The sequence below is a fragment of the Clinocottus analis genome, unplaced genomic scaffold (assembly GCF_023055335.1).
Source record: "Clinocottus analis isolate CAN_PGR_092001 unplaced genomic scaffold, fCliAna1.0.p SCAF_19, whole genome shotgun sequence".
Lineage (NCBI taxonomy): Eukaryota > Metazoa > Chordata > Actinopteri > Perciformes > Cottidae > Clinocottus > Clinocottus analis.
This window is the reverse complement of record NW_027175920.1, coordinates 13334311-13355703: the sequence shown is the minus strand read 5'-3', so window position 1 is coordinate 13355703 and position 21393 is coordinate 13334311. Positions and strand designations below refer to the sequence as shown.

At 46.4% G+C, this 21393-nt stretch overlaps 3 protein-coding genes across 3 annotated transcripts; 1 reads left to right on the top strand and 2 right to left on the bottom strand.

The window, feature by feature from the left end:
- Positions 1-44: 44 nt before the first annotated feature.
- On the bottom strand, positions 45-2178 carry LOC137789606 (histone H3.3A). The gene is made up of 4 exons (XM_068583327.1): positions 2046-2178; positions 1100-1240; positions 824-977; positions 45-746 (listed from the first exon to the last, which is right to left on the bottom strand). The coding sequence occupies exons 2-4, from the start codon at positions 1225-1227 to the stop codon at positions 618-620; spliced, it is 411 nt and encodes a 136-aa protein (XP_068439428.1). The 5' UTR covers positions 1228-1240; positions 2046-2178; the 3' UTR covers positions 45-617.
- unk (unk zinc finger) lies at positions 1839-10793 on the top strand. Its single transcript, XM_068583322.1, has 15 exons — positions 1839-2827; positions 3348-3557; positions 4439-4615; positions 4737-4867; positions 5740-5875; positions 5969-6086; positions 6181-6265; positions 6383-6684; positions 6801-6866; positions 7013-7196; positions 7309-7410; positions 7509-7694; positions 7774-7955; positions 8104-8364; positions 8929-10793. Exons 1-15 carry the CDS (start codon positions 2679-2681, stop codon positions 9082-9084), a joined length of 2445 nt encoding a protein of 814 aa, XP_068439423.1. The 5' UTR covers positions 1839-2678; the 3' UTR covers positions 9085-10793.
- On the bottom strand, positions 10425-21065 carry unc13d (unc-13 homolog D (C. elegans)). Its single transcript, XM_068583321.1, has 34 exons — positions 20978-21065; positions 20133-20159; positions 19824-19880; positions 19658-19714; positions 19466-19573; positions 19306-19365; positions 19057-19123; positions 18317-18497; positions 18185-18229; positions 17523-17594; positions 17305-17374; positions 17113-17217; positions 16775-16867; positions 16586-16686; positions 15729-15846; positions 15204-15325; positions 15016-15106; positions 14874-14930; positions 14700-14797; positions 14275-14326; positions 14028-14158; positions 13631-13751; positions 13256-13408; positions 13065-13160; positions 12764-12970; positions 12586-12660; positions 12424-12503; positions 12192-12306; positions 12007-12078; positions 11826-11909; positions 11614-11734; positions 11402-11525; positions 11084-11304; positions 10425-10925 (listed from the first exon to the last, which is right to left on the bottom strand). Exons 1-34 carry the CDS (start codon positions 21035-21037, stop codon positions 10813-10815), a joined length of 3354 nt encoding a protein of 1117 aa, XP_068439422.1. The 5' UTR covers positions 21038-21065; the 3' UTR covers positions 10425-10812.
- Between the last annotated feature and the right edge of the window lie 328 nt (positions 21066-21393).

The following is a 21393-nucleotide window of genomic DNA, read 5'->3' as shown; positions in this document are numbered from 1 at the left end:
AAATACCCAGAAGTAGGTTTCAATTAAACTACAAAACACATGGCTTTCTACTCATAAAGACCTTTAATAGAAAGACACGCGACAACATTTTCATAAATAGTATTAAATGTAGCTGCCAAGGTTTATGTTGAAAAACATGTAAAAAGCAGTCCAGAAAAATACAGGGAGGGGTGCCATGCTCCCAGTCACACAGTGTAGAGTATCAACTGTCACAGCAAATACCCCAACACTGCAGTGAGACTGGCTGAGCAGGACATGCTGGCATTTTGTGATGAGTGGTAGGCGGGCAAAGAGACCCTGGACCCCCTCCCCAAAGAAGATGTGAAGAATTTATCCCTTCGACAACTCTCATCCCAGGTGGAGCCCAATGTCCACATTGAGCGTGAAGGGTGATATGATGGCCGGAGTAATAACCCCATGATGGAACACTAGGCAAGATACTCTTACTGCACAACATTTCCAACTACCCTAAGTGTACTCAGACTTGCGGAATGATTGATCTCGATCTAAAATACAAAATCCAAAAGAACTTGTAAAAAAAAAAATACCCAAGAAATAACATGTCCACAAAAATGGTTAAGTACGATAAATAGGATAATTTGCCACAATGTCGCTGCTTAGGCCCTCTCTCCCCTTATCCTACGAGCCAGCTGGATGTCTTTGGGCATGATGGTGACACGTTTGGCGTGGATGGCGCACAGGTTGGTGTCCTCAAACAGACCCACGAGGTAAGCCTCACTGGCTTCCTGTTGAGAGAAGAAATGTTTAGGTTCAGCGAAACTACCCCAGACACAAGTAAATACACAGAGACAAGGTTTTTTACCTGAAGAGCTCCAATAGCTGCACTCTGGAAGCGCAGATCTGTCTTGAAATCCTGTGCGATTTCCCTCACCAGGCGCTGGAAGGGCAGCTTGCGGATGAGCAACTCTGTGGACTTCTGGTAACGACGGATCTCCCTCAGAGCTACAGTTCCAGGTCTACAGAAATTAAGTTAGCACAATATTAACAACAAGCACCGACGTCAAAAACACAAGCGCAAACATTGGACAGAATGAAACTACTAAAGCAGAGTTTCCAACCTAACATTACGACAACCTACCGGTAACGATGGGGCTTCTTCACTCCTCCCGTGGACGGGGCGCTCTTCCTGGCTGCCTTGGTGGCGAGCTGCTTCCTTGGAGCCTTTCCTCCAGTGGATTTACGAGCTGTCTGCTTGGTACGTGCCATGTCGTCCTACTTGCTAAAAATGTCACAACCAGTCGAATTAAAAATTGAGACGCAAATACTTTCGTCAACTAAGCAACGGTATCAAACCGTAATGGCTCGGCATTAAACAAGCTACGGAGTTAGCCCCGCCTAGCACACAGGCTAATACGGTTCCCCTCCCCCAGGTTGCGCCACTGGGAGGCGTGGTGTTCCGGTTACGTTAAGCGCTACCGCCACAATCAATGCTACAGCAAGTAGGGCCGTAGTAACAAAAACACAATAAACATTGTCGGCGGTGGTTACACATCAGTTAAGAACGTGTGTGTTGTTTTACGTAATTGTCGCCGTGGTTAATTAACGTTACAACGATCTCCGCCACCGTTAACAGCAGAGTCAAAAACAACCACTTGGTCCCAGAAACGTTAACGGCTCAGCCAGCGAGCCTTCTCGACCTCGCCATTTTATCAGTTTCTCATTTCACCCTCAGTCGACATTGCCTCGAGACAGCTCGGGCACCATTACCGCTAGCTCGCAGATAATTAGCATAACATTACACTGTGTATGACATCTCGATTTAGTCTAGAATTATAACACTTTTACCGGGTTTAGCTTCATTTCAAGTAGCTAAATATGACGTTTAGGTCAAAACGTTTACTGAAAGATAATCCATTGTTCCGTTTCTAGCTAAAGCTAACGTTAGCATGCCGCCATGTTAGCCCGTTAGCCAAACAATAACCGTGAAGACGACCCCAATCTGCAAAAATACATCACATCACATTATCGACGCCGACTTCACGCAACGTTACAATAACGACACAGCAAACCGCTATGATAATTACCTTTAGGCCGTCGGGTCGCTGTGAGATAATCGCCGTGGCGTGTAAACGGTAACCTAGCTGGAAACGATATGTGACGGAAGCGACTCGAGTCCGAGTATAAGTACTTTGTCGTGACGTCATGGTTGTAAAACACCGCACGTTCATTGGTTCACAATCCAAAACAATTACCGTAAAGGAAATTATAAACCACAGTTTGGTCAAATATATAAGGCATATATACAGTTTTAGTATTATCGACGGAATAATCTTATTGAGATGATCTTAGTTTTTTCTTTAACCTTTTATAAATACTAGACCTTGTACCAGTTAATGGTGGTAACGTTTGTCCACCATTTTCCATTATTATTTCACTATGATTCTGTTGTCTACAACCCATGTGTATGTTATCAATTGTCACGGTAACTGATAGTATCACTTGCGTGTCTGTGAGATCTCCAAAAACTCCTGTGTTTGTGTGTCTGTGTATACACCCAGGACTCCATGCCCCACAGTTCCGTGTTGTCTTTCGCTACTACTTCCGGCTGCCTTGCGCAAGCTCACGTCGTTGCAGAATGCGGATTTAGAAGCTAGCAAGAATAGCTAGCCACTAAGCTAAAAACAAGCTTCTCGTTGTGAGGCTTCAAACGGCTAAAAATGTCCAAAACACACGCCCAGCCCCCGTCATCTTCGGCGGCGACGACGACCGGGGCACCCTCCTCGTCCTCTTCGTCTTCGCCCGCTGGGGGCTCGACATCTCCCGCAACCGTGTTGAACGTGCAGCCCGAGAAACCTCAACATTACACGTACGTAGCTAGTTTAGCTGGATTAGCTTGCCAAATGTACACAACCTCACGTGTAGCTGCAACCGCCAAAAGCCCCCAGCTAAATTGTGTTTGTGTGTGAGTGAGTTATGGACGTTGTATTCTTTGACGTGGCCTATTGGGCGATAGTGTGCTTATTAACTGCAGTAGGTCTCGAGAAAAGAGGCCTAACGTGAACGTCCTCACTGAGAGTAGCCATTCTTACAAAGCTGTGTGCCAACAGCAGCCTTTTAGGTTCTGAATGTGTGAATGTGCATGCAATTCATGCGCGTTTAGTGTCATTACATGTGAGCTTTTCTGAGGAAAACACGTTTCTCACAAGAGTGAGACAGATAGGATCACTGTATATATCACCACTCTAAATGTTATTAATCTAGGGAATAGAGTGCTGTAAATCAATATTAACACACTATTACTTGCTCAAGAAACTTTAACAGGTGGTTACACTTTCTCAAAATATATTCATTTTTTTAAAGCTCTTGTTGCTCTTCTCTCCCCACAGATATCTGAAGGAGTTCCGAACTGAGCAGTGCCCCCTGTTCGTACAGCACAAATGTACACAACACAGGCCTTTTTCCTGTTTTCACTGGCACTTCCTGAACCAGCGGCGGCGCAGACCCATCCGCAGGCGGGACGGCACCTTCAACTACAGCCCAGATGTGTACTGCACTAAATATGACGAGGGGACGGGCACCTGCCTGGATGGAGATGAGTGAGTGTGATGTACTCTGGCCACTTCACGTCAACACCGGTTTTGCTCATCAAGATAGGCCCCTCAATAGAGCGTTGCATTTAGCTTAAACAAGCTGAGTTTGTGTGTGGCATGAGAGTACACGGGAAGATGAAAGTGATAAACGTCTGGGTGAATTACTCACTGCTTTAATTTTTCGTAAATTACGATGAACTCCTTGCTCTTTCGTTAAAAGCCTCATCTCACAATCTCTTTTGGCGGTTCGCGGAAGCCAGTTTACCTCTAAATTGTTCAATCTGGCTGCTATCTAAGTTATTGTCTATGTATCATCATTAACATTTGTCAGCTTTGACATTTAAGTCTCTCAATTGCTAGAGTAAATCACCAGACTGGGTGGGAAATTGCATGTCAAAGGACCGTTTGGGGAGGGGAAAGACTGTGAAGGGGTGACTGACGATGCACCCTGTCCTCAATTATACTTCATGTTGGAGGACAGTCTTCAATGTGAGCAGTGAGCATCGAAACAAAGCTTTTCTCCCACTTTGTGTGAGAATGCTCACAGAGTGGATTGTGCAGGTCCGTTGTGATCTGTTTGACACCCTGTTGGTGACAAATGCAGACAAGGGGAATGTAAATCTAGTGTGAGGGGAACTGGGATGCCTTCAATATGTGCTAATGAACCACTTGGTGGATCGCTAAGTGAACATGTGAAACAATTCCTCTTTACCATTTCACAGAGTTGAGAATTTTATCCATAGACTTTAATGAAGGAAAAGTTAAGCTAGTAAAATTGTACTCTGTTTAAAAAAACAATCTAATTCTGGTAAGAACATACTTTATTTTGTGTTTGTGTACTGTAATTTGCCTCAAAAGATATGTGTGTCTTTATGTTTGTGTCCCAGATGCCCATTTCTACATCGGACAGCCGGTGACACAGAGCGACGATACCACCTCCGCTACTACAAGACGGGATCGTGTATTCATGAAACGGACGCAAAAGGCCACTGTAGCAAAAACGGCTCCCACTGTGCCTTTGCCCACGGATCACATGACCTGCGCAGCCCCGTTTATGACATCAGGTACCAAAATAACTCAATTTTGCCGCTTAACCAATCAACCTTTGACCTCCCTCCAGTTTCTGTTTTTGTGTGTTTGGTGGCTCAGTTGTTTAGAGTCTCTTCACGCTGCATGTTTTCACAGAGAAGTGCAGGTCATGGAGTCTCAGGGAGGCTCGGGGCCCACGGAGGGAGGTGGAGGAGACGGACAGTCGGGACAGGCAGCCAGCACAGCCCTCATCGAGAAGATACTGAGTGAGGAACCACGCTGGCAAGGTAAATCTATGTTGCAGCACTCTAACGCTCACATGGGAGAGAAAATACCCAGTGTTATGTTGCTTATGGGTACGGTGACACATGAAATATAATCCAGGGAGTCGAGTTTGAGTAACTGATCCATGAGTTTGGAGGCTTATCTGGTGCTTAAGAATGACAAAGATATCTAATACTCTTGAGAACAGTAAAACTATGGCGTTTGTGTTACAAATTAATTCACCAGGAATGCAAAAGTTTGAATCAACTTTTTGTTTGTTTGTTGTTTTTGCTGGAGTCTTCTGTGTTGGCACCTCCTGGTGCATTGCAGGACTGGCATACTTAAAAAAATCATACATTGGATTTCCGTGGTCTGAGACAGCTTAAAAATATTAGTAGACATGAACAACTCTCTCCTAAATGAGAAACTGAAGTGTGTTGTCATAAATGTGAAGTGCGGGACGTTTTGAGAAACAAAACGATGAACTCAGAGAGGATTTTAAAGATGACATTGAGAGCGCCCTGTCGGAATGTTCTCAGTACATGGTACATTTTCTGTTTCACACTTTAGTAGAATAAAGCTCTTTTATATTTATATGAAATAATCAAACATTCTGTGGGCGTCCCATTCCTCCATGGAGCAGCTCCACACTTTATACTCGGTGGCCTCGCAAGTTTGAAACTTGAGAGAGAGTCGCTCGTGCTCACAGCTGTTGATGCAACCTTTCTGGGGCATGAAATTACAATGTAATGATTAATTGAGATGATCTTCCCCAGTAACCCATTAAATGCCGTTAACCCCCCCGTTTTACTGTCACTTATCTTGACCTGGTGGCTCTTGACAATCTGTTCGCCTCATTGTCTCCTTCTGCATTTCTTGTGTTTTAACTCTGCAGATAACAACTACGTGCTGTCCCACTACAAGACTGAACTATGTAAGAAGCCCCCCCGCCTGTGCCGCCAGGGCTACGCGTGTCCGTACTACCACAACAGTAAAGACAGGAGGCGCAGCCCGCACAAACACAAATACAGGTGCTCCCTAAGAACATTGTGGTGGTGTTTTGGCCCAACTGTGAATGGGTTTAACCCAAAAAACAATGTGTTGTTTGCCCTTGCCCGCCGCAGAGCGTTGCCATGTCCAGCCGTGAAACAGAGTGAGGAGTGGGGCGATCCCAGTAAATGTGAGGGAGCAGAGGGATGTCAGTATTGCCACACAAGAACAGAACAGCAGTTCCACCCAGAGGTTTGTGTTGTTGTTTTAGCCCCAGAAGTCGCGGAGGATGTGCCTCGACGTGTGTTGACTTAGACGTGTGTTGACTTGTCACTGTTTGTCCCAGATTTATAAATCCACCAAGTGTAATGACATGCAGCAATGCGGCAGCTGTCCCAGAGGGCCCTTCTGTGCCTTTGCTCACATTGAAAGTAAGTCCTCGTGATGCGTTTCTAAGCACCTCTCAAGTCTGATGATTCATTTTGTTCAACTCCCCGTTCTATTTTGATTGATATCTTTGCTTTTAACCCCCCCCCCTCCCACTCCAGGGCCCTTTGTTCCAGAGGAGCCACCATTCCCCACACCAAGCTCCCCTCCACCCCCCAGACCTCCAGACCCTCTTCCCGTCCAAGAAGCGTGTTCAAGCCCCATCAGACACAACATGGGGCACGGTCCGGGTTCTGTCTCGGACCCCTTCTCCCCGCCTGCGGGGTCGTGCGTGGCGGAGCACGGCCTGCTGGGTAGTGTTCTGTCTCTGTGCGAGGAAATGAGTGAAAGAGCGGAGCCTCTGTCTCCTTGGGCCGGGGAGGGCGGTTACGGCAGGGCACCGGGGTTCGAGAGGGAGGATCAGGTGAGAAAGGCAGACGGAGAAATGAGATCATGTTAAAGGACAGAGAAGGAAAAATTCAGCCCATAAATGATGTCAAAGTTCAAACGTGAATTTCCATCTATTGCTTGTGGTTTCAGGCGAAGCAAAGAAGTTTTGCTCTCGAGCAGCGCAACAGGGAATTTGCGACAGTACAAAGCAAACAGGTAAAACGCCAATCTCAAACTTTTCTATAAAAAAAATGATGCTGTCTAAAAGGTCTGCATACTTTCAGCTCGTTGCCAATAGTCCTGCTGCAATTCAACACTCATTACGCCGAAAAACCACGTTGAATATTTAACCCTCCTTTTAGGACTTGTTAGTGTTTCTGCCCGTGGGGAGCCCCCTGAGTCTGTCCTCCAGCATCCCTTCCAGTCTGGCCGCCACCCCGCCCAGCCCCGCCCCTCTCGGACCCCCGGGATCCGGCATCTCCTCGGGCATGAACGCCAACGCCTTGCCCTTTTACCCCACCAGTGAGACTGTGGAGTCAGTTGTTGGTAGGTGAAGATGGACAGAAACATTTGCGACAATGCAAATCTAAAATCACTGAAAGTCTGACTAATAGTTATTGTGTGTGTGTGTGTGTGTGTGTGTGTGTGTGTCTTATAGAGTCAGCCCTGGACGATCTGGACCTGAACGATTTTGGCGTGTCAGTGTTGGAGAGGAGCTTGGAGAGCACCTCTGCTCTGCCCGGTGTGGGAGTTATGCTGGGTATTTAAAGGACATGGGAATGAAAATATGAATGCAACATTTCCCAGTGTTCACCCTGTGCGTCAACATAACTCCTAATTATTTGTCTCTATTTACAGGAGGAAGTCAGTTTCAGAGCTCCGCCCCGGTCAACATCCCCGGTTCCTTCAGCAGCTCTGCTCCTTTTAGCTCCCCGTCGCCGTCTCCCCCAATCAGGCCGCACACATCACCGTTTTTTTCCAGTCACCTTTCACAACCGGGTCAATCAGAAAGCACCTTCTTGGGACCATCTCACAGCTCTTTAGGTTGGCGCAGTTACATTTGATGACGTAGGAGTAGCGAGGGCGAGTATGATTTTGCTTACAGGGGTTCTTTTCTTCGCAGGTCTGAATGGTATGAGCACAAATATCTGGGAGCACTTTCCATCGGGCCAGGGTTCCCCTGGTACACCCCCCACCCTCCTGCCCTCTGGCCCCGGCGCAGAGACCTCCAGGCTCAAGCAGGAGCTGGAGGAAGCTCACAGGGCCCTGAAGCAGTGGGGCCACAGCTGGAGACACACAGCTCAGGTAGGTAGGTAGCGGGGTTATGTGTGCACACTTGTCTGTGACAGTGCAGTTAAGTGTTACACCTCCGTGCGTTGGTACGCGTTTCAATGACCGGGGTACAACCGATTTACAGTTTTCCGATTTAACTGGGAACAATTCACTCTTGCAGTCGTGGGCCGCGCTGAAAGCCGACGCGGAGGAGTCGCGAGCCCACGCAGCGCGGTTAACCGCCGAGGCGGAGAGAGCCCGGCAGGCCGAGGAGGAGGCACAGAGGCAGGCGTCTCTCCTGCAGGAGGCGCTGGAGAGCCTACGGAGCGGAGACAACCCCCACCTAGCGCTGCATCAACTCCAGCTGCTCCACCGGCTGCCCTTGGAGTCAGTCCTCAGTTTGCAGGCTCAGCTGTGCAGCTGCTTACACGCTGTGGAACAGGTAACGTTACAGACGCACTCCAGACCCGAGCATTTCCTGTCTCTACATGCAGTGTTCCGAAATCCATTGTTTCCTCGTCCGTCCGTCCATAGCATGGTGGCTAGGTAGCTAACTAATACACCACAACTCCTTAATCTCCCATGATCACCCTCATTATGTTTTTTTTGGGTATATTGGTACATATTGTATATTATCTATAGAGCAATAATGTATTTTTTATTTTTTTTACCTTAAATTTCAGAGCACCCACGTGTTGCATTAGCATGGTGGCTAGGTAGCTAATTAATACACCACAACTCCTTAATCTCCCATGATCACCCTCATTATGTTTTTTTTGGGTATATTGGTACATATTCTATATTATCTATTGAGCAATAATGTATTTTTTTTTTTTTTACCTTACATTTCAGAGCACCCACGTGTTGCATTTAAGTTGCTGATATATTCATTGGTCGTTAGTGACTTGGATTGTTATTTTTACTTTACTTTGTGCGTGACCCCCTAAATCGTCCAGCGTTCTCCAGGTCAAGAGGTCTAAATGTCTCGCTCTGCGTGTTTCACCAGGTGGTGTACAGGAAACAGAGACAGTGCTGTGTGACGTGTGGCGAGCCGGGCTCAGTGTCCCTGTCCTGCGGCCACGGACTGCAGTGTGAGAGCTGCTCCGCCTCGACAGAGTGCCCGCTCTGCCCCGAACAGACCCCCGAGCCGCAGCTCTCCTGACCCCCGACCCACTCGGACCCCCCACAGATTCCAAACCAGTCGATCCTGATTCCACAGACACCAGCCTTGGATCTCTACCGCCATTCAAAATCATGTCGGGGTCATTTTATATCGTGGCGACGACACAGGCGCTGATTTGGTATTTTGTATTTTTAAGATGACGTTTACTGATGAATGACCGGCACACGACAGGTCGCCAAGTGAAAGCTCTTAATGTGGTATTTAGAATTAATAATTTTTCTATTGGTAACCTGCGGAATACCAGTCCTTTTTTTTTACTAATGCTCTTGACCAGCAACACTGTTCTTTAACCCTGTTCTGGATTTGTGAAAACAACTTCAAGATCTGGTGTTATCTCTCCTCCAACCCCTAGCTATAAATCATTTACAGACATTGTTCTGAATCATATTTTCATACGTTTGAAAGTATAAGCTCACCCTTAAGGATATTCCCAGAGTGTTATCGAGCTTCTAGATAGCTTCAGTGGGATTTTTTGAGGTTTAAAAATGTTTGCTGGCACTTTGTTACAACAAGGGTCAATGGCATTCCTAAATATTTTACGTAACTTTTTTCTTTTTTCTGAAATCATGACAGTTACTCCTTAGTCCTTATTAACCGCAGTCCTCCTAAACCACAATAATCCAGAGTTTGGAGCAAAACATTACAAGCTATGTTCTACTCGAGCAAGCCCGCTGACTGTGCATGCCGTATAGAATGATGTAAACCAGTATCGATGGATGACATGATTATCCTTTGTGATAACACACATGAATGTAACACTGCAGTGGTTTTAATGGTCGGTGGCCGGGCTATATCACCGTGGCACTCTGCTGTGTGTTTACATCCTATTTAGGGCACAATGAGCAACTGTGTTATGATTTTAGAAAAGAGGCAAATTGAGTTGTGTGACATCAAAGATCTCAAAATGTTCTAGATGGATGGATGACACGGCAGATCAGCATTTATGGGTTATGAGCGGCTTTCACAAAATCAAGAAGTCAGACTGAAAACATTGAAAGTGCATATTCAGCATCGTCCAGACAATGATCTTATATTGCGACAGCCAAAAGAGGGGCCGCCATACCAGTCTGCTGGAAACGCTCGTCTCGGTTACAATTATCATTTCTTGTTTCATTTCTTGTTTTTTTCTCTAGCAAAATAAATTGAACATGGTCAATTACTGTTGAATGACATATTTAAAAATCTAGTAAAAATGTTTAAATTTACAACAAATGGCCTCTTTTAAAACTCTCAGGTTTTCTCTAATATTCTGGAAGAGAAAAGCATGTTAACACAATCAAATGTATTCAGTCAACTTGTGTAGTCTTTGAAATTATTTTAATTTTTTTTTACTTAAAAGCTTTTCATGTCAACTCAGACATTCAAACTTTTTTTAAAATCAATGTCACATTTTTTTTTTTTACATTTGTAGTAAACTTTGACACACACACACACAGTTAGGTGATGCCATACTTATCTCTTGCACTGATTAGACCAAGCATCAGGAAGTGTGAAGTACACGAGGTTTAAATGCAGGTGTGAAAGTGTTCATGATCACTGTGATGGTCTTTGGTAAACCCACGCTGAGCACACTGTCCACACACACACGCACATAACTCATCCGACACCAGTGTTTCTTTCTGAGTGGATATTTCTTTGTTTTTTTGGTACAGATCATTAAAAAATAAATTGTATATTTTTGGAAGGAAGGAGTTGTCCGTGTGTTTGTTAGGGTTGAATCCCGTCCCGGGACTGTTTCTCCCTCTGTCTTCGCTTCTTCACGTAGGCCTGAGCCTCTCGCTCTCCTCTCCTGGACTCCAGTAACGTCAGAATGCTGTCCTCTGGGAAATGAGAAACAGGTTCAAGATTAGCTTGTGTCTTTGCAACTATCTCACATCTGGGGTCAGAAAGGGTCAAAAGCGGCGTTAAATAAGTTTGGTTACGAGGTTGATCAAATGAAAACCTGTTTCAGTGGTCTAAACACACTGAGGGAGCGTACCATTAGGTTTAGGATGCATGAGCGGCAGTCGGATCTGAGCAGGGACGGCTTCTGGCTGTGAGCTGAGTCCGTCTCCTTTGCATTCCCCGGCGACTCCCGGTATGGCTTTGAGGGCCAGGAAAGCTTCGCCTTCAAAGTCATCTGTCGTCAAGGTGTCGTGGTCCAGAACCGTCAGCACCAGGCAAGCCCCCGGAGCCTGGCACTGACCCTGGGACACCAGACTGAAGTGGGGGGAAGCAGAGAGCAAAAGGTGTGAGGGGATGAGGGAGGTAGAACCCAACGACAACCTGTACGCGCTCACGGAGACCGACGGCTTACAATTCAAAGGTCTCCTCAAAAAGTGGATTGAGATCGCAGTTCTTGATGCGCGTGCAGCGAGGCTCCACCTCGGGAAAAGTGTGGCTCGGCTCCAGACACAGCTGCACAAACGGGTCGCTGAGACCTGGCAAAAGCACCGAGAGCGTTAGGCCTCTACAGGAGAGGTTGCACAGCAATGCACGCTGCCCTGTAATGGATCTGCAGGGTCTCACCGTTGGAGTCCATTGGTAGGAGGTTGACCGCGTTCAACACCTCAACTCTGAGCCTTTGGTCTGACCTGCTGTAGGACGCCAGGAGGGTGACTGCACCGTACTTCTCCGTGCTGTTCACGTTCTGTCTCGCACACATAGGGGAGAAATGGTGAACAACCATCATGAAATGGTGAACAACCATCGGAGCCGGAGAAGCGTCTTGAATCTCTCACCTGCTCCCATATTTTCCTCTCGAGGAACTTCTCCATAAGCTGCCAGCTGCTCAGGGAGTTGTGGGTCAGGTGGGCTTTGAGAGCCTGGACACAAGAGGAAAAAAAGCATAATACCACACAGTTTTCAATTAATACAACAAACATATACGGCTGATTGAAATGTGGTCTTTCAGCTCCTCACCTTGTACACATCGGAGTGGAGCGTGTCCGTTGGGAGCCCGTTTCCCTCAGCGGAGAAGCACTGCTCCAGGCACTGAAATACACACCGGACGTAAAATGTCCAATGAGGCTTTTGCAACATGTTGTCTTTGCACAGATTCGAGAAATAAGATATATAGATTGTTAATCTGTGAACTCCAGACCGACCTGCAGCGTGTAGAGCAGTCTCTGGCAGAACACCATGAGCCCTCCTTGCTGGGGATGCTGAGTAGCCACCTGGTAGAGGATCTTCACGGAGTTATTCCACAGAGGAGTCAGGAGACTGGCGAGGAAAGGTTCAAAGTCAATAAAAATGAACAATGAGGGAATTGATTGAGGGAGAAGCTGGATTGACTCAACATGGTTGAAGCCAGAACTGTGACACGTGTAGCCCGAGCACCTGTTGAAGTTCTCTTGAACCAGGTTCTCGTTCATATAGTGCAGCTCCTTCTCCAGGTAGCGCATCAGAGGGTCTGCGGCCTGAGGAAAGAGAAGAGGCTGGACATCAGGCATCCATCAAAGGGTCTCTATTTGTGTTGCACTGGCAGGGATGGCCGCCTACATCCTCCGTGGACTTGGAAGGAATCCTCCGCCTGGTGGACATGTTCCGGACATGGCTCTCGATGTCTGTGTTTAACTGGGAAGAGGAAGACAAGAAGGCAGATCGGAGAGGTCACATTTTGAAGGGGTTTCTCTCTACTCCAGATCACCTTTTCGTTGCCACGTTTTCAACGTTGTACCTTTTTCCCGAGCGTGTCTAAAGCGGAGCGAATCTCTCGGCCGAGGACGCTCTGGGCCTGCTGCAGCTGCGAGGGCAGAGTGTTGTGGAACTGGCTCTCCCCGATCACAGTCTGGGTCCGATCCCTGAGCCCTGCCCAGTTCAGCTGTGTAGGAAGCTTGCTCAGCACCGACCTCAAGTGCTCCAGGTCATTCACCACCACGCACAACTACGGAGAGAAGAGGGGAAGGGTTAGAGATGGGTATCAAGCATACCATGCAAAATGTTTCTTTTTCTTTTCATCCTGGCCCGCCCCTTTTTACCATGTTGATGGCCCTGCCGTGGTCGGAGTTCTCGGACAGCACCCTGACCCTCTCCTTCAGGGTGTGACAGTAGTTCACCACAATCTTGCACACGTCCTGGAAGCACACAGAAGAAAAAGATGCCCAATGTTTGGATGATCTGACCGGACTAGCGCGTGATCAGGGACCTCGGCGGGGGCTGCGTGCTGTACCTCGGTGAGTTTGACCATGAGCATGAAGGCCTCCTCGGGGTCAGGCCAGGACAGCTGCTCCCACAGCTGGCAGACGGGTTGGATGCATGCCACCAGGTCCACTGCCGAGGAGCTGTGTTTTATGGGCACTGCGCCAGACTGCAGGGGCTGGAGCTGAGGGGAGAGTTAGGAACACTTCATGAGGATATTGTCTGTGGATGAAATAAACTATGGGGCTCATTTAGTTATTCTCGGCCTTTTTGTAGCTGTTTTTTGTCTCCCTGTAGTCATTTTGAGTCTCTTTGTCTTTGTTTTCTGTCTCCCTTTGGCTATTTTGTGTGACAAATAAACTATATGTTCATCATGATTAGAAAGCATCAACATCCCGAGTGTTACCTGGTCCACCTGCACAGCCCTCTCCACCCTGTCCTGAGTTGTGCTGAAGGCCTGGTTCAGCCAGTAGGGCAGAGCCTCCCTGAAGCCCTCTTGAAAGTTTGTCAACTGGATCAGCGATCCCCTGAAACAACAGTGAGAACGGCAGACATTTTGATTGTTTGTCTGGTTTGAAACTCCGGCAGCTTCGTCTGGCCAAAGGGAGACGGGCCCACAGAAGTGGAGACAGAGTCCCGTACAAGACGACCAAAAAAAACACACTGATGCAGGAGATCAGGGAAGAAAAGTTCAGACGGGTGGTGCCAGTGCAAGTGGTGCTGATCATATCCGTCATAGCTATCAGGAAAGAAAAAGGTCGGGAATAAGTGCTCTAGATTCGGGTGCGAGTATGATGGCTGACCTCTTCTGTAAGAAGGCCTTCTCTTTGTGGATGGCCTGCAGGCTCAGGTACACAGGGAACAGGCTGTTGGCGAGAGCCTGCTCCATCTGACCCTCGATCAGGGATAAGGTTTCCCTCACTTCTTTTGCGAGCTGTGGAGGAGAGACAAGGAGGCGAGCGGATATGAGAAGAGACCAAATGACTGAAAGGGAGTTTGTCAAGAAGAGCGGCGATTGAAGGGAGTCAGGCGGCTCCGTCCACCACGTACCAGAGAGTCAAGCTGCTTGTAGACGACAGTGAACACGTCCACTTGCACGGCACTACAGCGATGAGAGAAAAGCACATTAATGACACTTCACACACTCGGTTTGCTTGTTTTTTTTTTTTTTGGAAGAAGATTTTTAAAATACCCAAAGCTCTCTCATGCATCAAAAACCCCAATGTGACAGTGTGACGTGCCAGGGCAGGAAAAGCACAGGTTAACTAATAAGATTAACGATGGCCTCGTTCCATTTCAGTGGTCCAGTGAGCCGCTCCAGCCGCCACATGAAAACTGGCACCCTGGGACTGGCCGACCTGAATGGAACGCAGCCATCACCGATGCGTATTAGTCACACCGGGTCAAAAAATATCCATCTCATGATGGAGAAAAGTCAACGCAGGTACTTCCAGTAGTCCAAGTGCCCCACTCACCTGACAAACACCCGATTCCAGGTGACCTTGTTGTGTTTTACGTCTTCCTGCACCTCCCCAATCAACCTGGAGAGGGCGCTTACGATCTCTGACAGGTCCTGTTGCGCAAACACAACCTTTAGTGACTTCAAATGCAATGAAGAGACCACATCGCCCTCCATGATGTGTCCTCACCTTAGTCATCGGCTGATGCAAACCCTTTTTGATGGTGAACCACTCCTGTGTGCCTGTCTGATATAGAAGCCGTATTATTACGAGTAATGAGAGACTTCTAATGCCCACCAATGGTAATGGTCTCGTTAGTGTTGTTACTGACCTGTAAGGCATCGGTGACCTCGTCGTGTAACTCAAACTGAGCTGGGTTCAGTTTCTGAAACGCCTTAGTCTTGCAGATCTGGACCAAGATTCTGAGAGCAAAAGCACATCCCCTCGCGTTGCTGAATCTGTGCATTTAATCCCGACAGTCATGTCGACTACAACAACTTGAACGTAAACCACGTGTACCTGAGCAACGTGTGGAGTTTGGGCGTGGCGCTGGGAGTCGGGGGGAAGATGTCTCTGTATTTGGCCACCAGACACAGTCCGTACTGCAGGAAGCCATGAAGAGAGTCCCCGAGTTCCTGTTTCTGGTAACAGAGTGCAACACCTTCATCGAACCCTCTCGTCTGCCTCCATATCACCTCCTGGTTTCTCTTGTGTTTTTTAACGGTTAAGTGAAAGGAACTGGGAACGTGTGGTTTGAAAGAGCTGTCAAAAAGTTATACTAAATGTATGAACAGCAACATGTACACTTCTTGTAATGTTAATGAGGGTCAAGGTCATATTTGAACTAATCGGAGTCAAGTAAAATGTAAAAAGGATCCTAAATGTCAAATAAATGTAGGAGAATACAATATTTGCCCCTGAACTGTTGAACTGCTGTAGAAAAAGCCTTAAAATGGAGGCTCTGTTCTCCAGGATCAAGATCAGGATCAAACTACTTGAGTGAACGTGCTTTGCTACTTCGTCCGGGGAAGTGAGCGCTCATACCTGCTGGTACGGCAGCTCCTGCTGATGCCAGTGGTACTCTACGCTGGTCAGCTGCTGGAACAGCACAGACGAGTCCACCTCCAGGCTCTGGTACAGCTTGCTGTACGCCACCCACTTCCTGTCGAGGTGCACACATCCACACACGTACTGAGAAGCGCTACATGCACAGGACTTGAACGATATCTCTATATATATTTATACTGCGTTCTCTTATTGTGCTTTACATCAAGCAGAACATCTCAAATGTGTAAAAAAAGCAACAACCGAAGCTTATAGCTGCAGTTTTTAACTTTAGTGACGAGAATGTTTTGTGATATTGGCTCAAACTGTCTGTATATCCTGCCAGCAGGACGTGAGACAAATAATCGGTGAAAAGATCTTGTTTCTCTGTTTCCTTTCGGTGCTCTTGATGATAATTTGCAAGATTCCACTCTGCCCACAGAAAAACAGCCAATCAGAGCCGGGGGAGTCTCTAACGCAGCTGTCAATCACCACTTGTGAACACTCAATTAAGGCCTGCGGCTCTGATTAGCTGTTTTTCTCCGGGAGCGCCGGAATTTTGCTAATGCCATTAGGAACATTTCGGGGGAGCATTAGTAGCTTTAAGTTATTGAATTTGTTTTTATCTATGATGGCATATATTTGGACAGCAGGACTCATACAATACAACTGAAAGCTGATCAATTATATTATAGAATAGTAAAAAGCAATATAAAGCCAGTTGACATTGCTGTTTAGACGTTTTCTATTCTTCCCGGTGTGTCGGGCTCACAAACTGGTCTTAAGTTTCGGTGTAAACACTGGCATAGTCTCACGTATTCTGTTATAAATCTGCAAGCGGTAAACGTGGAGCTTACGCGAGGTCCTGGAGAAAAGGTGAGAGGTCATTCTGCGTGGCGTAGAGCTCCAGCAGAGTCTGAGCCTCGCCGCACAGAGCCCCTTTCCACGGAGCGGCTCTCTGGAAGAGATGGTTGAGAAGAGAGAACGAAAAGTGAGCGGTTCGAATGGGATTATTTGGGAAAAGAAAGAGCGTGCTCGTCCTTTACCTGCTGCTTGGAGATGTAAGCCTGAACAAACTGCTGCAGAATCCCACAGTAGTTGATGTACGCACTGCGACCGGCACTCAGCGTCCCGTCTCTCTGTCACCAAACACACAAACACAGCTTCAGTATTGCTCCAGACTGGATCTGTCACTTGACCACTGGTGTCATTAACCTCACTGGAGGCCACACGTTCCAGTTCCTCCTCCAGTTGTGCACAGTTCACCATGAAAGACCAGCATTTTTCTTCATTTATTCTATCAAATGTTTTCATGCCTAAATGTTCCACACACTTGCGTAAAACCAACAAAGCGCTGCAGGACGGTCATGCATTTTTTCTTTACCTCTTTATGGATGAACTTGAGGTTCAGGTGGCACTGGCCGCGGTTGGGATACGTCTCTGTTCTGGGCTCCAGATTGTACCAGTTGTCTTCGGTACAGTGGAGATCCTGAAGTGAGACGGTTGCAAAGAAGCGTTGGACTGGGAAGAACGTGACAATTATATAAGCAGATGTACAAATGTGAGCGTTTACTACCTGTAGTTTTATGACCACGTTTCCCAAAAAGTCATCTGTGCCTTTCTCCTTTTTGGCCTCCTTGATCATCCTGAACAGGCACAAGTGAAAAGGTTGACCTCCATCGCTTGCTTATCTGTGTGTGTGTGTGTGTGTGTGTGTGTGTGTGTGTGTGTGTGTGTGTGTGTGTGTGTGTGTGTGTGTGTGTGTGTTTGTATGTGTGTCAGTGTAGTTCCTACCTTTTCAAACTACTAAAGTTGGTTTTGATCTCCTCCAGTTTCTGAGTGAGTGAAACCTCTTCGTCCTTATCCCTGAAACGGGGAAAACAGCGTGAGGGTTTTATAGTTATTCAGCCTCTTTTTCTTGTTTTTTTTCTGTCTCTTTGTATTCTTTAAATCCATTTGTTGTCATTTCTTCTGTTGTAGTTTTATTTTGTACCACTTTCTAATTGGTTTGGTAGTTTTGTAGTTTTACCTGTAGAGGTTTTGCTAATGTTTGCAATTGTTTTGTCTCTTTTAGATTTTTTTTTATGTTTGTCTGTAGTTTTGAGTCTATTTTTAGTTGCGTTGTGTCACATTGTGGTCATTTTGTGTGTTTTTGTAGTTGTATTGTGTCACTTCGTAATTGTTTTGGTCTTTTGTAGTTGTTTTGCCCGTGACTGTTTTGTTCCTTTCTGTAGTTGTCTTGTGTCTCTCTATAGATGTGCTCTGTTTCTTTGTGGTTAGTTTTCATGTTTTTGTCTCGTCCCGCTTTGTGAGTGTCTCTTTGATTGACATTTTGAAGGTCAAGGTCAGGGTGGCCCCAACGTTTTGGGGCCACCTTCAGTAATTCGTTCACGATGAAGACACATGCAGTGAAGAGCAAGCTTTCAAAGCAGAAAAATGACATATGCTTTCCTCACCACATCTCAAGATGGAAACTGGCACCGGCGATGTCTTCAAACTCTCTAAAACCAAAAAGAAAAACACGATGAGGAAATCAAACTTTGACCCGGTTCACTGGACATACAGCAAACACACACGTTTAGACTCACAGGATGAAGGTTTGGTTCCAGATGGGGTTCAGAGTCTGCTTCTTTATGTCTGACTGGTAGATTTTGTCGTTGGATACTGCTTCCTTAACAATAGATTTGGAGGGTTTGGCTCTGGACCGGCGGGTTCGACTCTCCTCCTCGTCCTCCATTACAGTCAGCAGGCAGTACGGGTCACTGAAACCTGTTCAACACACAACAGAATCAGCTACGGGAATATCTCAAGCGCTTACATTTCAACGCCAGAGTCACTTTCAAAATGGGATCTTGTAACAATTTACGTGCTATACGCTAATTTCAACATTCTAAATGCTAGCATGGACAATGCTAACATGATTATTCTTAGCAGGTACAATCTTTACTCCCATTTTAGTTTCACATGTTAGCATGCTAACATTTGCTAGTTAGCACTGAACACAAGGTTTCATCTAAATGTGTAAACGTCATTAGTTCTGCAGGTCATCCTCAGGGGAACATGAATGTCTGCTATAAAGCTCATTGGCAGTCAATCTGAAGGTTGTCGCAACATCTCGCCGTGGAGCAAAATATTTAAATCGGGTGGCGCTAGATGAGAAATCAGCGGGTCACTGAGGTTATCGGGGTACATCATCAGGGAACCATGAACGTCTGCACCACGACGTTGTGCCGATCCACTGAGTAGATGTTGATGTAATTGTGACTAAGTGAAAACTTTGAAGCGCCTGTTTTTCAGTGTCGCCAAAGTAATCAGGGGTCGTCCTCACCACTGATGTCTTTTCCCAGGATTTCCTTGGCTTCCTTTACAGTGGCCATGAGGCAGTATGCTGGAGGCTGTAAGGGTCAGACGGTTATTTAGACACGTTGGTACTCAGGCAGCCACTTATTGAGGCCTCAAACATGCAGATGACAAGGTGGCGGAAAGTGAAGATGCTCGGTATGAATGCTACAGTTAGATGTTAGGGGTCGGAGGAGGCGCAGCAGTTGGAACAAACACGCTGACATCCTTTTCTCACCTTCGTGCTCTGCACTCTCTCTGCCAGGCTGCTGTGCTCTGACTCCGTCATTGTGAAAGTCTGGTGGATAGGACACATGGAGCGAGAGAATCTGCGTGAACAGTCATACAAACAGCACGGCGGCGGTGTTATGTGCAACGTGTGAAGCCAAAGTGTCAACCTCCTGAATATACTGGTGCAGCTGGCTATCCGTGAAGACCTCAGCCGATGAGGGTTTACCCATCTTGTGAGCGATGGTGTACAGCAGCTCTCTATACAGAGGCTTCAGCTTGAAACAGAAATAGACAGAGTGTGAGCTCGATTCGGGGAAACAAAAAAACAAGTGCACAAGTACAGCACAGGATGGTGATACCTCCAGCTCCTTGTGTCTCCGCGCCTTCTCTTCTGGGTTTTCATCTTCCTTGAGATCCTAACGGAGAAGAACAGGACCTTTTCTACATCATTCTGTCAGATGCAACGAGCAATTTCAAGATATTCTGAGGTTTCATTTGAGTTGGAGGTCACGGTGTGTGGCCTACCCTCCTTTCTCTCGTTTTCCTCGTCAACCCCAGTTTACGTACATGGCCAGGCGACAACTAACGAAGAGAAATACGGAAAAAAAACTACGTCAGCCAGAACAAAGCACTTCGGACCGTAACATTGCCTACCAATCATTACTGTGGACTATTTTCCAAACCACACTCTAGTTTAAATGCATCCCCCCCTTTTTAAATAAAAGGCCAGTCATTAGGGTCTTTTGCTCAACCCTTCCCTGCGACAATTATACCTCTTCTGTAAGACACACAGACAAAAACCACCTCTTGAAAAGCAACGCTGATGTGTTTTACCTGTCGGAGTCTTGATGAGCCATGTTCCTGGAAGACAGACAGTAACAGGTGTTTAAAACACAGGGAGTCGAGTCATGGTGTCAAAGTGCATTGTTGAGTGAAACTGGTATTTAAAGGGGACCTCGTTCTCATCATCTCAGCTCTTTATAATGCAAGAAACCTTAAAATACTTCCACTTGCAAAAAATAGAAAAGGCAGCATTAGGTTTTGATCGCTGATAAGGCCTTGCTCTGTAAGGGACTTCCTCTCTTGCTGATAATAACAGTGACTGAGAAGCAACAAGCCACCTAATATCAAGCTAGGGGAATTTACTTTAAAGGACATATCACTCGTCAACCATCACCCATCCTACAAATAGAAATACCCCCGTAATATCACACACATTTCCACACAATTCCCATAATTCTTGCATATAGCAGCAAACCGACTGTGTGCTTGTTGACCGTCACACGAACACGCTCTATGTATTGTATCTTCCGTGATAAAATACTTGTGATCCAAGGCAGTTATGAATCATAGTCACAGCATCTTGAAATAGCCATTTGGAAAACATGACTCAGTGTCTCTGTGTGATTTTAACTCTGTTGTAGCTCGTTTGATAAGTTTAGTTTTTTTTTGAGGGGGTATTTCACAATAAAGAAAAGAAAATGATCAGCTGAAAGCGTGAAAAACACAAAACCCATCGAGAAAAACACTTTGAGGACAAAAGAAGTTCATGGAATATATTTGACAGCATCGTCAGTTGGCGAGGCGGTTAGCAACTGGCAGTCAGAGAGCCAAAAATGAAACAAAAATGTAATATAATTCATACAAATCAACACACACAAGTGCACCGTAGTCCATACCTGTTCAGGTGTTTGCAGTAGATTGTCTCCTGAGCTGGTGGGCTCGCTTTCACTCGACATGATGATGCTAATGTGTGACAGCCAGACTCCTGCCTGCTGCTCTGTGTGTGTGGATGTGTCTGTGTGTGTTTGTGTGTGATATGGGGAAGCTGCGTGCACAATGTGTTTCGATGAAGTGTCACACAGCAGCCGGAAGCCATCACTTCCTGTAGAAGGTGGTAACGTCAATAACTGTGACTTGTGGCTTTTTCTTCATCTTGGTACCCGAAATGTTGTGTGTCTGCATGCAAAATAACAGACATCAAAAGCTGATGCACAATCCTTTTTATTATAATTATTATTATCGATTCACTGTTGGGGTTATCATGGATCCCACGGCAAACCTATAAGTCCACGGTGGAAGCGTCACATGACAC